At 46.6% G+C, this 13,937-nt stretch overlaps 1 protein-coding gene across 5 annotated transcripts in view; it reads right to left on the reverse strand.

Annotated features, from left to right (window-relative positions):
- Positions 1-369: 369 nt before the first annotated feature.
- The window catches only part of SYT17 (synaptotagmin 17), an 86,304-nt gene continuing 72,736 nt past the window's right edge, over positions 370-13,937 (reverse strand). For all 5 annotated transcript variants that reach the window (XM_044233033.1, XM_044233035.1, XM_044233036.1 and 2 more), the window contains one exon: positions 370-1,701. In XM_044233033.1, the coding sequence (XP_044088968.1) occupies positions 1,505-1,701 (197 nt within the window). In that variant the 3' untranslated portion in view covers positions 370-1,504. The remainder of the gene's footprint in view (positions 1,702-13,937) is intronic.

The raw sequence follows: 13,937 nt of genomic DNA on the forward strand, positions 1-13,937 counted from the left end.
GAGAGGCAGGCAGAGAGAAAGGGGGAAGCAGGCTCCCCGCTGAGCAGAGCCTGACACAGGGCTCAATCCCAGCACCCCGAGATCATGACCTGAGCCAAAGGCAGAGGCTTAACCCACTGAGCCACCCAGGCGCCTCTTTTATCCTCTTCTGTACAACCACGATAAGGAAGTCATTCTGTAGAAAAGGAAAATGGCTTCCCTCTATTTCTCGTGAGAAACTTAACCTAACCTAGCCCTCCTGCCATCCCCCTTGACCTCCAAGCCGTATCAGGGCTCTGAGTCATTGGGACGGTTTGTTACGCAGCAGTGGTAACCAAAACACCTTGCACTCTTCATGCCCCAGGTTCAGGAAGAAAAGATACTCAAATGCATGGCACAAATAAATAATCTTTAATTTCAATAAATAGCTCCCTGTTATATCAGACAAGAGGCTGTGGGAAAGATACAGAAGCATCCAACAGGGAGAGATATATTCTAACTGCACTAATTCCTTAGCATGAGAAAAATGACTTCGGTTCACACACAAACACAGAGAGATGCTCAGAGTATGACAAGGAAGGAGTCCTTTCGGATGGGAGTGTGGTGGCCATTTTAATCAGGTAACTGCTTTTGCAAGTCTTCCATGTGCCACAATCACCATGAATCAGTCCAAAAAGGTTACTTTTGCTCTATCGTATTCTATTTACTTGACATACACACATGCTGTTACTGAAGGTGGGGCCTTGACAGACAGGAGGAAATCAGGTGAAATTTCACTGGGGGGCGGGGCAGAGAGAAGGGAATGCTCAGGACTGAGGTCCTGCTGACCACCTTGCTCACTGGGCGGACACACAGGGACACACATGAGAACATTCCCCATGGGGAGGGTGGTTCTTAGGAATAAGCTAACACAAGGACAAATTCAGTCAAGCCAGGGAGGTTTCTTATACTGGAATATTTTTTGAGGCCATTTGGTTTCTCCAAATAGTCTGATCTACCACGTCCACTAAAGAGAAGACAAAGTACTTACACTTTCGGGGAAAGGTATCAGGTTTGAAGAACCCCAGGGAAGAGGAGCCTGTTCAGAAGCCACCCAATCGGCTGGTGTGCCTTTTGGGTGTGGGCGTCAGGCCTCCCACACACTGGCCAAGCTCCTGGAGAGTTTCATCTCGATGGAGTCTGGCACCCTTGGGGAGGCCCTTTCTCTGGCCTGAGGGTTTAAAGTGCATTTGGGGGAGGGGTATCAACAGTAGCAAGCACTGTCAGTAAGTCTCACAGCAGAGCCCACTCAGCTCATGACCTAGAGATGGAGTTTCCAGAAAGTTCTCAGGCTTTGCTCATTGAGGGCAACCATTTTGTGTTCAATAGTCAGCTTCCTCTCAGTTCTGAGAGGATTTAGTGTGTGTGTGTGTGTGTGTGTTGTGTGGATGTCATAGGCATGTGACACGTTTTCTCTGTCTTAAATTTTCTTTCTTTTTTTTTTTTTTTTTTTTTAAACAAATGAAAGCTGCTTTTGCTGCAGGCCTCAGGTCACCTCCAGCGAGGCAGGAGACACGCGGTCACACTCGGCCCGGGACCTCAGGCTGTGCCACTGCTCCACGGCTGTGCGGTGAGTGTTCAGCATCCGTCGCCAGTGGTTGGATTCGGAGGGGCCCGAAGAGTACTGGCCGATGACAATCCTTCCGATGAAGTCATTGCTGCTCTTCATGTTGTGGCCAAACACTGGGGAGCCAGAGGGACGAGGGCGGCGGGGAGGAGGTCAGAGAAGGAGAGAAACGGAACAGGGAGGCGGGAACAAGACAGAGGTCGTTAGTCTACTCGTTCCTCAACTGCAGACACTGGGCTCGTTGCTTTTAGGACATCATCTGATTCCTTTCATGGTAAGAATGCCCCACTTCCCTCATCTCATGCGCCTGCAAGTCCCTTCGCTCCAGGTATACCAGATGGTCGGCCGTTCCTCACCACGCCAGGCACGTTCCCGCCTCCTGGCCTCTGCAATGACTGTTCCTGCTGCCAGACAGCTGCGTCCCCCACAACAGACAACTTTAAACTCATGGCTGTTGCCCTACCATGCTGTGTACAGAGCACTACAGCTGGGGAGTTCTACGGGGACAGTCAGCCATCACTGAGTCTGGTTGAGTAGTTAACCTGGGATTTCTCAATGGCGGCCACCATGAACGTTCCTTGTCACAGGAGCTGTCCTGGGCACAATGCTGAGCGGCACCTCAGGCCTCTATGCACTCGATGCCATGAGCACCCCCTTCACCAGCTGTCACAATCCAAAATGTCTCCAGATGGGGCCCAATGTCCCCTGAAAAGCCAGTTTGTGCTGGAGAAGAGCCACTAGGTGAAGCCATGGGCCACCAGACATCCTCGGTGACCATGAGGCTAACTCTGCGACCTGAGACAAGGGAAGGAATCTCCCTGAGACTCAGTTTCCTCCTGGGTTAAAGAGGACTCTTGCCAGTACTTTACTTCAACTGTCACTGTAAGATTTTGAGGAGACAATTTGTGTAATGTCTCAGCACATGGTACCTAGATAAGCACTCAGTGAAGGTAATACTGCGATTCTGACCCCAAATTTCTGTCTGGCGGAGCCTTTTATAAAAGAGGCTTTATGTTTCCTCTGTTCCAGGAAATGGAGGCAAGTTCCTGAGAGAAACAGCCATGGCGATTTCTTCTACCCCTTGTCGTACTGCGTGTCTCTTTGGAAGGCTTCTCTGTTAATTCCGATGCAAGTTTAATTTGTGTCTTTCAAGCCTAATGAGATGGTTAGCTTGATTTATCTTCCCAGCCAAGTTCTGCCTAATTCTTTATCTGCGTGTGGGTAGTCCGGGCATGCCATCTCGCTAACGGGAAAGCAGGCTGCGTCTGTGTTATAAATGAAGGACTGCAGAATGGGAAATATCACAGATTCACCCAGCATGAGCCGAGCAAAAGCGGGCTGGATCCCAGGAGGGAAGCCGATTATCAAATAAACCAGCTAAAATATGCAGCCAAAAACAGAGTTTGAATGCTAATGAGCCTCTATTCTCCCCCATGGGGCTCACATCAAGAATTCTAAATGATAAAAATGGGGAAGGGGGTTAATGGGGGGGGGGGGAGAAAAGAAAAGTGGAAAAACAAAAACAAAACCCCATCCATGGTCTAAATACCAAAAAGACCCAGGGTGAACAAGACTAGCCTGTACCAATCAAGCCCTCTACCACTCCGGTATCCAGTGCCTGTCAGCAACGTCGACAAAAATTGCACCCTGTATAGTTTTTGTAACTTGGTGAAGTGTTCGGTACGCACAGGGGAACGTTTACATGAAGATCCCTTGTAGAAGGGGAAAACTAGGACAGGAATCTTCGCTTAATAAACAACATTACTAAGGAGCTCTCTAAGGCATTCCAAGTTTTTTTTTTTTTTTTAAGATTTTATTTATGTATTCATTTGTCAGAGAGAGAGAGAGAGAAAGAGGGCACAAGTAGGGAGAACGGCAGGTAGAGGGGGAAGCAGGCTCCCCACTGAGCAGGGAGCCTGATGTGGGGCTCCATCCCAGAACCCTGGGATCATGACCTGAGTGGAAGGCAGACACAACCGACTGAGCCACCCAGGCATCCCTTGAGTTTTTTGTTGTTGTTGTTTTTAAAGGTAACACTCAGGTTTGTTTTGAACGACGCCTAGTGGGCAGTATAAGGTTTGAAAACAAATTAAATGAAAATAAGTTACTGGAGTCCCCTTCTCTGGGGGCCTTGGTAAAGCAAGATCCTAGCAGGAGGCCATTCCAGGCTCTTTTTGGTGTTCTTCCTTGGGGGTAAAATGTTTTATCTTCTTATGCCTCTCCAAAGCTCAAAAATGAAAATGCAGAAACATCCTCAGAGATGAGTGTACTTTCCCCTTGGGAAAAAGGTTTTAGGAAAGGAAATCTCAAGCTCTCCCATGTATTGCTGGTGTAAGAGGAAGCTGGTTCAACTTTAAGGAGAGGTTCACAGTGGCTACTCAAAAATGTTGTAACTTGTGATCCAGCAATTCTATTTCTAGGAATATCCCATAGAATTATCTGCACAAATGGACAAAGATATACATACAAGGATATTCTCTGAATATTAGATATTGGATAATACCTGGGTATTAGAGCCTCTAAGCCAAATCTGGTCCACTACCTGAGTTTTGTAAATAAAGTTTACTGGAACTCAGTCCAACCCATTTATTAACACAATGTCTACGGTTGCTATGACACTACAGAAGCAGAGTTGAATAGGTGCAAAAGAGACCGTGTGGCCCACAAAGCTGAAACTATTTTCCGTCTGGCACTTTAGGGAAAAGTTTGCCAACTCCTGCCCTAAAACATTGTGAGAATAAAAAATGTAAATAACAAAAAGTGTCCACAAAGAAGTGTACCTGTGGCTGTGCCCTGTCTGCCCCCTCAGCCTACCCTAGAGGCTATCCCCCCAGCTCTCAAGCACCCCGAGCCCTCGCCAGTCTACACCAGCTATGCCTTATGGTGGAGTCTTTGGGCCACTCAACAGCAGTTTGACTGCTGCAGGGGCTGGAGACTGGAGTCAGCCATTTGGATGCCTACAGGACAGATCGCCTGATCGATATCCGATGCCAACGCTTGTGTGAACCTCCCTAGATGGCAATCCTTCAAGTGCGTCTCCCCACATCATTCCTGGGACAATGAAGTGCTGTCCTCACAACTCCACTGGGAGAGGGCAACTGGAAACTCATTACCTGTTCTCTCCTGCACTCTGCCCTCTGTGCCTCTTTCCTTTGCTGATCTTGGTCTGTTTCCTTTTTCTGTAATAAACTGTAACCATGAGTGTAATAGCTTAGCTAAGTCTGTGAGTCCTTCTAGTGAATCACTGAACTTGACAATCTCGGGGATCTTCTAGGCTGCAGTGACCCACTCATCAAATATCCCCAATTGGCTTGCCTCCCTTTTCCATTCTCTTAGCAGTACTTCCTGGGGTCACCTCCTTCGTAGCCTACTTGAACCCAAGTCATTGTCTTAGGATCAGCTTTGGGACGCACCCAGACGAAGACTGGCGGAAACTAATTAAATCGTTTCTGATGTAATAATACCATGTAAACCAATGTTGCTGTCAAACGAGATAGATCTCTCTCTCTCTCTCTCTCTCTATATATATATATATGAAATAGAAAAATCTCCAAGACATATTGCTAGGAGACAAAAGCAAGTTGCAAAATAGTATATGTAAACACAATCTCTTTTTTGTTTAAAAAAAAAAAAGTTAATATATAGAATAGAAAACTATCTGGAGGAATTTCACCAAACTGTTAAGAATGGCTCTCTCTAGGGAGGGGAAACAGGGAACTTTCTGCGTTTGGTATTATGCAAGAATGGTTTGCACTTCTTACAGCACATACCGTTTTGGAAAGGAAACAAAAGAAAAAAAAAGTTGTCATTAGAGAATCCACATCTAAATCGCCAGAAGGGAAAGAAGACTAAAAGGAAGTCTAATATCCTACGCTCCTTTTCCCCACTTGCAAAGTTACTCGGTGTGGTGAATCACTTGGCCCTTGAAAGGTAGGAGCTCCTCAGTGATTCAGCCTTTCGATGGGAAGCAGTTGCGGTTGTGACCATCTGAGTTAATTGGCAGGCTTCGGCACTTGCAATTCACTTGGTAAAGTTATGGCAATCTTCACAGACTTAAAAATCGAACATTTGAAATTCAAATTATAATAAAGTCAAAGCTGAATAACACTAATGACTTCTATGATAAAAGTCCCCTGGGAGAATGTCAAGATTTGCCATCTCTGTAAATTCCGGGGAGCATGTTGCTGGAGAAATGGGGAATTAAGACCGGATATCTACAGAATCCGGAGAGGGGCTCAGAGACACAGCGCCAGAGGCCCTTAGCCCCCCATTTGACAGATAAGGAAACCAAGTCACTGAGCTAGTTGGTGATACAACTTGAAGTATTTGCAGCAAATACCCCGGGAAGGAAGCCAATTTTTTTTGTCACTAGATCCCTACTGTCCTCCTCCTTAGAGACAATCACAATTAGAAATTTTGTCGCAAGTCATCCCCAAATATCCCTACTGGTGGTTACGGGGAACTCCTTCCACTGCAGTCATAGTGTCATTGCAGGACCATGCACCCTAGTCATCTGGAAGCAGCTTCCCAACACCCACACAACCCAGAGAGCAGCACAAAGGCATTGCCACCATCAGAACAGGTTCAGAATTCGTGCACGAAACCCATGGAGAGGGCTCCCCACGTTTTCCCTGAGAACCTACATACTCCAAATACACTTGGTCATCTCATTTCCCCCTCTGCAGTAATTAATTTTTTAATTTAATTTTTTCCCAAGATTTTATTTATTTATTTGAGAGAGAAAGCACAAGCCAGGGGGAGGGGTAGAGGGAGAGAGACAAGCAGACTCCCCACCATGCAGGAGGCCCGAATTGGGGCTTCATCCCAGGACCCTGAGCTCACGACCTGAGCCAAAAGCAAGAGTTGGACACTTCGCTGACTGAGCCACCTGGGCACCCCACGAAGTTTAAAAAGTACAGCAGAACGGGGCGATTTGGTGAAGGGGCAAACAGCCCTGTATTCACTCACAGAGCCAAAGTATACTCAACCATATCATCAGTTATTTTTATAGTCATGACTCAATCAGTCAGAAAGCTCAGGGCTCTGGTTAATGGGTCAAAGGAGGTGTGACAAGTTCTCTATCAAACACAGTAAAAAAATATGAAGCCTTTTTTAACATCAAAGGGGAGTGGATTCAGTCAGCGGAAGCTGAGCTCACACAAAACCCTTTAGTGCCCCTCCCCGCAAGGTTACAGAGTAGAGCAACCTTCCCGTCCAGCAAGGCGCTCGGTTACTGGTCACTGTGTTCCCTCCCTAGCCTCAACAAATCTCAATTGCCCTGATGCGACAGTCTCAGAGGATGGCCCTCCGTGCAGAGAGACAAGCCACCAATGTCCAGCTCTATCCTCAGGGCTTGGGTACTCCTGGAATATTCCACTTTCTGGAATTTCAGACTCAACTATCTCTAAAGAATGACCAATCTATTTCTGTGGCACCAATCACCATGCCAATTTAGGTGAGGGAAACCTCTTTGGCAAAACCAAAGCATGCTGAGAGGCACCCGCTGGGCTCAGGGACCAGGTTTTGAAGGAGCGCAGAGACTAACACTGCTTTATTAAGCACCTACTATAGGGGCGCCTGGGTGGCTCAGTGGGTTAAAGCCTCTACCTTCGGTTCAGGTCATGATCCCAGGGTTCTGGGATCCAGCTCCACATCAGGCTCTCTGCTCAGCAGGGAACCTGCTTCTTCCTCTCTCTCTGCCTTCCTGTCTGCCTACTTGTGATATCTGTCTGTCAAATAAATAAAATCTTAAAAAAAAAAAAAAAAGCACCTACTATATATGTATGGCCTGGGGCTAAGCACGTCATGTGGGTTAACTTGCCAAATCTCCCTGTCCACGCTGTAGGGTCAGGTTTCTCACCTTGAGTCCTACTGGCATCTGGGACCAGATCATTCTGGATTGTGGGGCTGTTCTGAGTGGTGTAAGATGTTTAGGAACATCTCTGGAAAATGCCACTAGCCGTCCCCTCCCCAGCTGTGACAACTCAAAGGTACCTCCAGACATCACTGTGCATCCCATAGGAGCATCCCCTAACCCTTCTCCACTGAGAACCACCGCTCTAAGACAGCTGCTACCACCGGCCCATTTTACAGCTGAGGGGATGGAGGCCCAGGGCAGTGCAGAGGGAGACTGCCCACTGCTCCGGTCCAAGCTTCGGTGCCCTGAGTGAGTCGGGGGCAAGCTGAGGCTTTCACATGTTGATACTTGCTGGGAAAATGAATCTGTCCTTCCCCGCAAGAGCTAAACTCTTTTGGTTGCTAATTTAGTTTGCCAAGGCAGCCGGTCTGGAAGGGAAGCTGGATGACTTAGCATGTGGGTGTCATAAACACTGCAAATTAAAAGGAAAAAAAAAAAAATCTCAACAGCTCCCCATTTTGCATATTTGGTTCCAAGGTAATACCCCCACATGCAGCTTCGAGGCTGATGGCACAGTGTAGGGGTGCCCCAGGTCATGGTCAGAACCCCATCTCATCACAGGCCCCACTTGGGTACTGAGTTGCACTACTGGTCCATTTCTGGGGAAAAAAAATGCATGAAGCCAGCAAAAAGCTGTTTCCCAGTCTTCCCTAATTCCTCAGCATGGAGGGATCCCCACACTTCACCTGGATTTTCAAGAGTTATCTCAACCCTCAGAAAAGCACCATAACAAAGTACTTGTCCCTCTTCCTCCTGTGCCTCCTCTCCAGAAGCCAGCTCAGATACACCCCAGCAAAGATGGTACCCATTCTCGTCTCAACTTCTGCAAAACTTTCTCAGCCTATAGCACTCCCTCTTTTTTCTTCTTCTCTCTGAAAGCTAGATGCTGTTTCAGGTGTTTCTTAAAAACAAGATAAATCACAACCTCTGCCTGGGCCTCAGTTTACCATTTATACAATGGGTGGGTTTATGTAGGTTTTAAGGCCCTCTTCAACTCTAACATTTCTTTGGTTCTAAGAAGTTTCATCTGTGACTTCAGAGTGCGGTTTCACATTTCTGACTGTGAGAACTGATCAATATTCTTATTTGATTTAACTTCTCCCCAGAATTTATTCTGAAATGTGACATGATATGAGGATGTTCTAAATAGATTTATTTATCCCATAGCTATCTATTGTCCCTGAATATTACTTCCCTGTTACTTTATGATGTATGTTAATTATTAAAATTTTTACACATAATAGTATTTGTTTTTGAGCGACATTTTTGCATTAATCTGTCTTTATATCAGCACCATAATATTTTAATGATTGTAGTTTTATACCATCTTATAATCCAGAGGGCAATTCTCCCCACTCAATACTCTGATTTCTCACAATTATGTTATTTCTGATGAAATTTATAATCACTTTTGATAGTTATTACCTTGCTCTCTGTACATTATGTTTAGTTACAAAACTAATGTATGCTTATTATAACAAATGCAAGTAATGCAGGAGTAAATACACACACACACACACACACACAAAGAGTGAGGTTTCATCTGGGCGCCTGGGTGGCTCAGTTGGTTAAGTGACTGCCTTCAGCTCAGGTCATGATCCCAGAGTCCTAGGATCAAGTCCCGCATCGGGCTCCCTGCTCCATGGGGAGTCTGCTTCTCCCTCTGACCTTCTCCCCTCTCATGCTCTCTCACTGTCTCTCTCACAAATAAATAAATTAAATCTTAAAAAAAAAAAAAAAAAAAGTGAGGTTTCATTTTGTGATTCATAGCAGCTGCTTGGACAGAACGTTTTCCTCCATGTTTTTCCTTCCAACGGTCAAAATAAAGAGTTTAGGTAACAGTATTATTGTAATTAAAAAACAACAATACTAGGGCCCCTGGTGGCTCAGTTGGTTGAGGGTCTGATGCTTGACCTTGACTCAGGTCATGATCTCAGGGTCATGAGATCGGGCTCTACACCGGGTGAGGAGTCTGCTTAAGATTCTCTCTTTAAAAAAAAAAAAATGCTCTCTTTCCCTGTCCCCCTGCCCCTCCCCCACCATTCCCCCCTTGTTCATGTGCGCACACACACATGCTCTCTCTCACTCTCTAAAAAAAAAAACCAAAAAACAAAAAACAAAACCTCAAAAACCAAAACCAGCAATACCAAATCCTGAGTCCTGTATGCTAGGCACTGAGAAGAGTAGTTTATATACATTTTTTCACTCAATCCACACCACAGTCCTGTTAGGGAAGGTACCATTTATATCCTGCTGCAGACGGAGAATGTGAGGCTTGCAGTGGTTTGGAGGTTGAGCGCCCGAGGTCACAGAGCCGGCACGCGGCACAGGACACTCAGAGCCCAGCAATACGTTTCCGTCTCTTGTCTCAGAAAAGTCTCACCCATTCCCCCTTGCACTGACCCCGCTGTATGAGAAAAACAAGACCTGGGGCAGAAATACATTGCATGCACATGTGTCAGAAGGGGAGGGAGCCCCCCAGGATGGCCTGTAGGGCAAGAGGCGTCAAGAGTCAGACTGAGCCTCGGAAACCCCTCGCGAAGGGGCCACACTGGAGACCGTCCCATCGTCTCCGCGGGGCCCAGCAGGGTCAGGTTTGCCTCCGTCATCTGAATGGCCTCTTCTTCAGCTGGCCAGCAGACACAGAAGCTGTCTTCTGTCTCCAGACTAGTGCTATGAAAACTGTCACACTAGTGCCTAACACTTGCATAGAACTTATCACGGGTCAGCCCCCGTTCCATGCATTCGCGAAGACACCAAATGATTTTACCCACGTGTCTATTCACAAGGAAGTCGATCATTATCTCTTGGGTCTAGAGCTCACACACCACCATCCTGGCCCACTTTCCTGACGAGGGCCTGGAGAGAGCCCTGAGCACGGGCTGGGACGTCACCTCGACTCGCTGGGCTTGCCTTCAGTCCTCTTGCCCCACTGAAAGCACAAGGCCCAGAGGAGAGGCCTCTTGTGGCCAGGTCTTTAGGAACTACCACCGGATTAAAGTGAGTTGTTTGATTCCTTGAACACAGGGGTTCTCGGCTGGCCCCATTCAGCTCCCAAAATTTACGGTGTAGGAGCCACTTGGATTGTCACCACTGGAGAGGAGATGCTGCTTGCCATCCTACGGTACAGCCTCACAATAATCCACCCGCCCCGAATGTCCACAGGCAACGGGGCTGAGAAATGCTGCCTTCAGGGGAAAGCATGCGACCTGGGGTTCCCCTTCATTAATCCACCATCATGAACTGGGGAGAGGAGGAAGAGGTCTTTGAGGAGAGAGGTGCAAGAGGTCGCCATGGCTTATGGATGAGGTCTCTTCCTCCTTCCTCAAGACCCAGGAGTCAAGACTGAAATTCCTCTTGGGGCACCTGGGCGGCATGGTGAGTCAAGTGTCTGACTCTTGGCTTCGGCTCAGGTCGTGATTTCCCCTCCTTTAGAGCCTGAAAGGGCAGAGTCTGCTTGAGACTCTCTCTCCCTCGGCTCTTCCTCCCCCCACCTCTCTCTAAATAAAATAAATCTTAAAAAAAAAAAGAAAAAGATTAAAATCCCTTTTAAAATTCCCTTGGACCACGGCTGGGCCGTTTCTTTACTCCTCTGTGTGGAAACTGAGCCATGCCGAGCCTGCGTTTATCAAGACGACATATGGGTTGAAGCATCACTTTAAGATCTGAATCACACCGTCTAGAAGGAAGCATTTAGAAGTGTGACGATAACGTAATGTGCTTGTTTTTACACGAACAACCAAAATTTGTCTGTCTGAAAGAGAACCATCCTTGTACACTCGTCTCAGAGACGCTGGCATTGCTCAGGGGGAAATACTACAAACCAGCTTCAGAGCCTGCTGCAAGACACCTGTTGAAGCTTCCGGGGGATAATTAACCAAATCTTCCCCCTCTCTGTCCTCTGAAATAACTGAGAAACAACTGGGAAAACAAAGGAGAAAGACCGCAGACATGTGAATCCCTGGGAAGGCTCTTAAAAAAATACTAGTTCCCAGACCCCAGCCCAAGAGGTTCTGTTGACAGGTTTGGGGCGCAGGGGACTGGATGCCAGTGTTTTTCACAAGCTCCCCGGGAAGTCTCATGGGGTCAGGTTAGGTACACTGTGTTGGCTGCAGAACAACGTTATCAGCAGGACTGGTAGTTCAGCTAGATTGTAGGAAGGGGCCTGACCCTAGTGTTTGTTTCCCTGGAATTAAACTTCTCTGACCAAACACAGTGCAGGCTTTGTCGGAGCATGGGCAGGCCTGACCAGAAGGCTCAGGGAAGGAGCTACAGAGAATGCTCTCCGTCGTGGGCATGTACGTCCCAGCAAGAAGAGGAGGGCTGGGAGACCCTGAACACCTTAATCCCATCCAGCAGAAGACCGTGGACCTTCAGATGGAAAGCTTACCAGGGTCCCAGTCAGGTAAGTCAATTCCTCCCTGGGCAAGTAAATACAAGATAACAGAGAATAAAGCAAATAGTAAAATGAATAGGGGCACCTAGCTGGCTCAGTCCATTAACTGTCAGCCTTTGGCTCAGGTCATGATCCCAGGCTTCTGGGATCAAGTCCTGCACTGGGCTCCCCGCTCAGCGGGGAGCCAACACCTCCCTGTCCCTCTTCCCCTCCTCCTCCTCATGCTCTCTCTCTCTCTCAAATAAATAAAATTTATAAAAATAAAAATGAATAAAGAAAGCCCAGAGGTGTTACTTTAGTATAAGGATAGGCAGACTTTTACCATGAAGAGCCAGACAGTAAAGATTTTAGGCTTCAAGGGCCTAGAGTCTCTGACCCAACTCCTCTGCCATTGTAGAAGAAAGAAGCCACAGCCTATATACAACTGAAGAGCCATGGGTGTGACGTAAATATATATATTTGGTCTCTGCCCCCACTTTCTGACACAAAGCTCCTAAAACTCTCGTAATTTCCCAAGTGATGGGGTGATAAGAACATCTCGTGTTATAATATTTGGTCTTAGTCCCGGGATCATGTCCCAGGAGCTTCGAAGTCCCAAGGAATCGTCAAGTGATGCGTATCCTCCCGTATACTAATGAGATGGTCGGTGGCGGAGGTCGCCAGAGAGTTTCAGGATGGGAGCTGCTGCCAGAAAGACCAAGGCGTGATGAGAGGGTTGGACCTTTCAGCCCATTCCAACCCCCAGCCTCCAGAGAGAGGAGAAGGGAGGGAGACGGACTTAACCACCAACAGCCAACGGTTTCATCAATCAGGCCTATGTAATGATTTTCTCTACGCTAAACTTCAACAAAAAGTCAGCTTTAAAAAACAGATGAATGGGACTAATGTTTGTAACTGATCTTGAAATGCTTGAAAAAAATATGAACTGAGAGACAGAGGGATGGATAGATGTGTGGTAAAGCAAAGAGCAAAATATTCATTGTAAAATCTAGGTGGTGGGAATATGGGTGCTGACGGAATCATCCTTCCAATTTTTTTTAAAGGTTTTCCATAAAATGTTGAGATCGTAAAAAACGAACACACAAACTCAACTGTTTCACTTTCATAGCTGTTAACCTGTTTTGTTTTGTTTTTTAAGTAGGTTCTAGGCCCAATGTGGGGCTTGAACTCATGACCCTGAGATTAAGAGTCCCATGCTCTACTGACTGAGCCAGCAAGGCACCCTTTTTAATCTGCTTCTTTATGCCAGAGAAATATCAGTTTTTAGGTCTGCGTGGTGACCCCATCCACAGACTGGTCATGGAGTTGTTGAATCCCAGACCAGAAGAGAACCTGGTGAGCCATTGGGGACACAGGAATGAACAAGGCTTCTCTACCTGGAGAGATGTCAAGCAGCGCCTGGTGGGTCCTGCCAGGTTATCCCAATGACCACAATAACCAGACCACATGTGGCCAGAACACTCTCCTGGGCCTGAATGGAAGGGTCCAGCACCCTGATATTCCGTCTGACCGCAACAGCAAACAAAAGATTCAAGTCTACTTTGGACCAATGAGCATACTGGATCCTGCTCCGGGCACGCCCGTCCCTTCCACGCCTTCCTCCTTCCACAGGTAAAGCCCATGAAAGATGTCCTATACCATGAGTCATCCAAGAAATGCAAAATAAAATCACATCCACATGTTTTATTTAAAGAAAAAAAAAATTTCCCCTTGGTTTTGTTTACTGAAGTATTTTTTTTTCCTAGAATAAAATCCACCCATTTTAAGCACACAATTGGATGAATTCTGATGATTGACGGAAATCATTTAACTACCACTACAATCAAGATAGAGTTCTCTCTCCCTAAAAAAAGTTCTCTCTTAGAAAACAAACAAACAAACAAACAAACAAACCCTCTTCCCTGACCCCTGTGGGCCAAGTTTCATTGTCACTAGAATTTCATAAAAATAGGATCATATAGTATAGACTCATTTGCACTCATTTAGCTTACTGTTTCTGAAATTCAGCTGTCTGTATGTGTATTCCTATTTTGTTCTTT

Source organism: Neovison vison, chromosome 14 (assembly GCF_020171115.1).
Source record: "Neovison vison isolate M4711 chromosome 14, ASM_NN_V1, whole genome shotgun sequence".
Classification (NCBI taxonomy): domain Eukaryota; kingdom Metazoa; phylum Chordata; class Mammalia; order Carnivora; family Mustelidae; genus Neogale; species Neogale vison.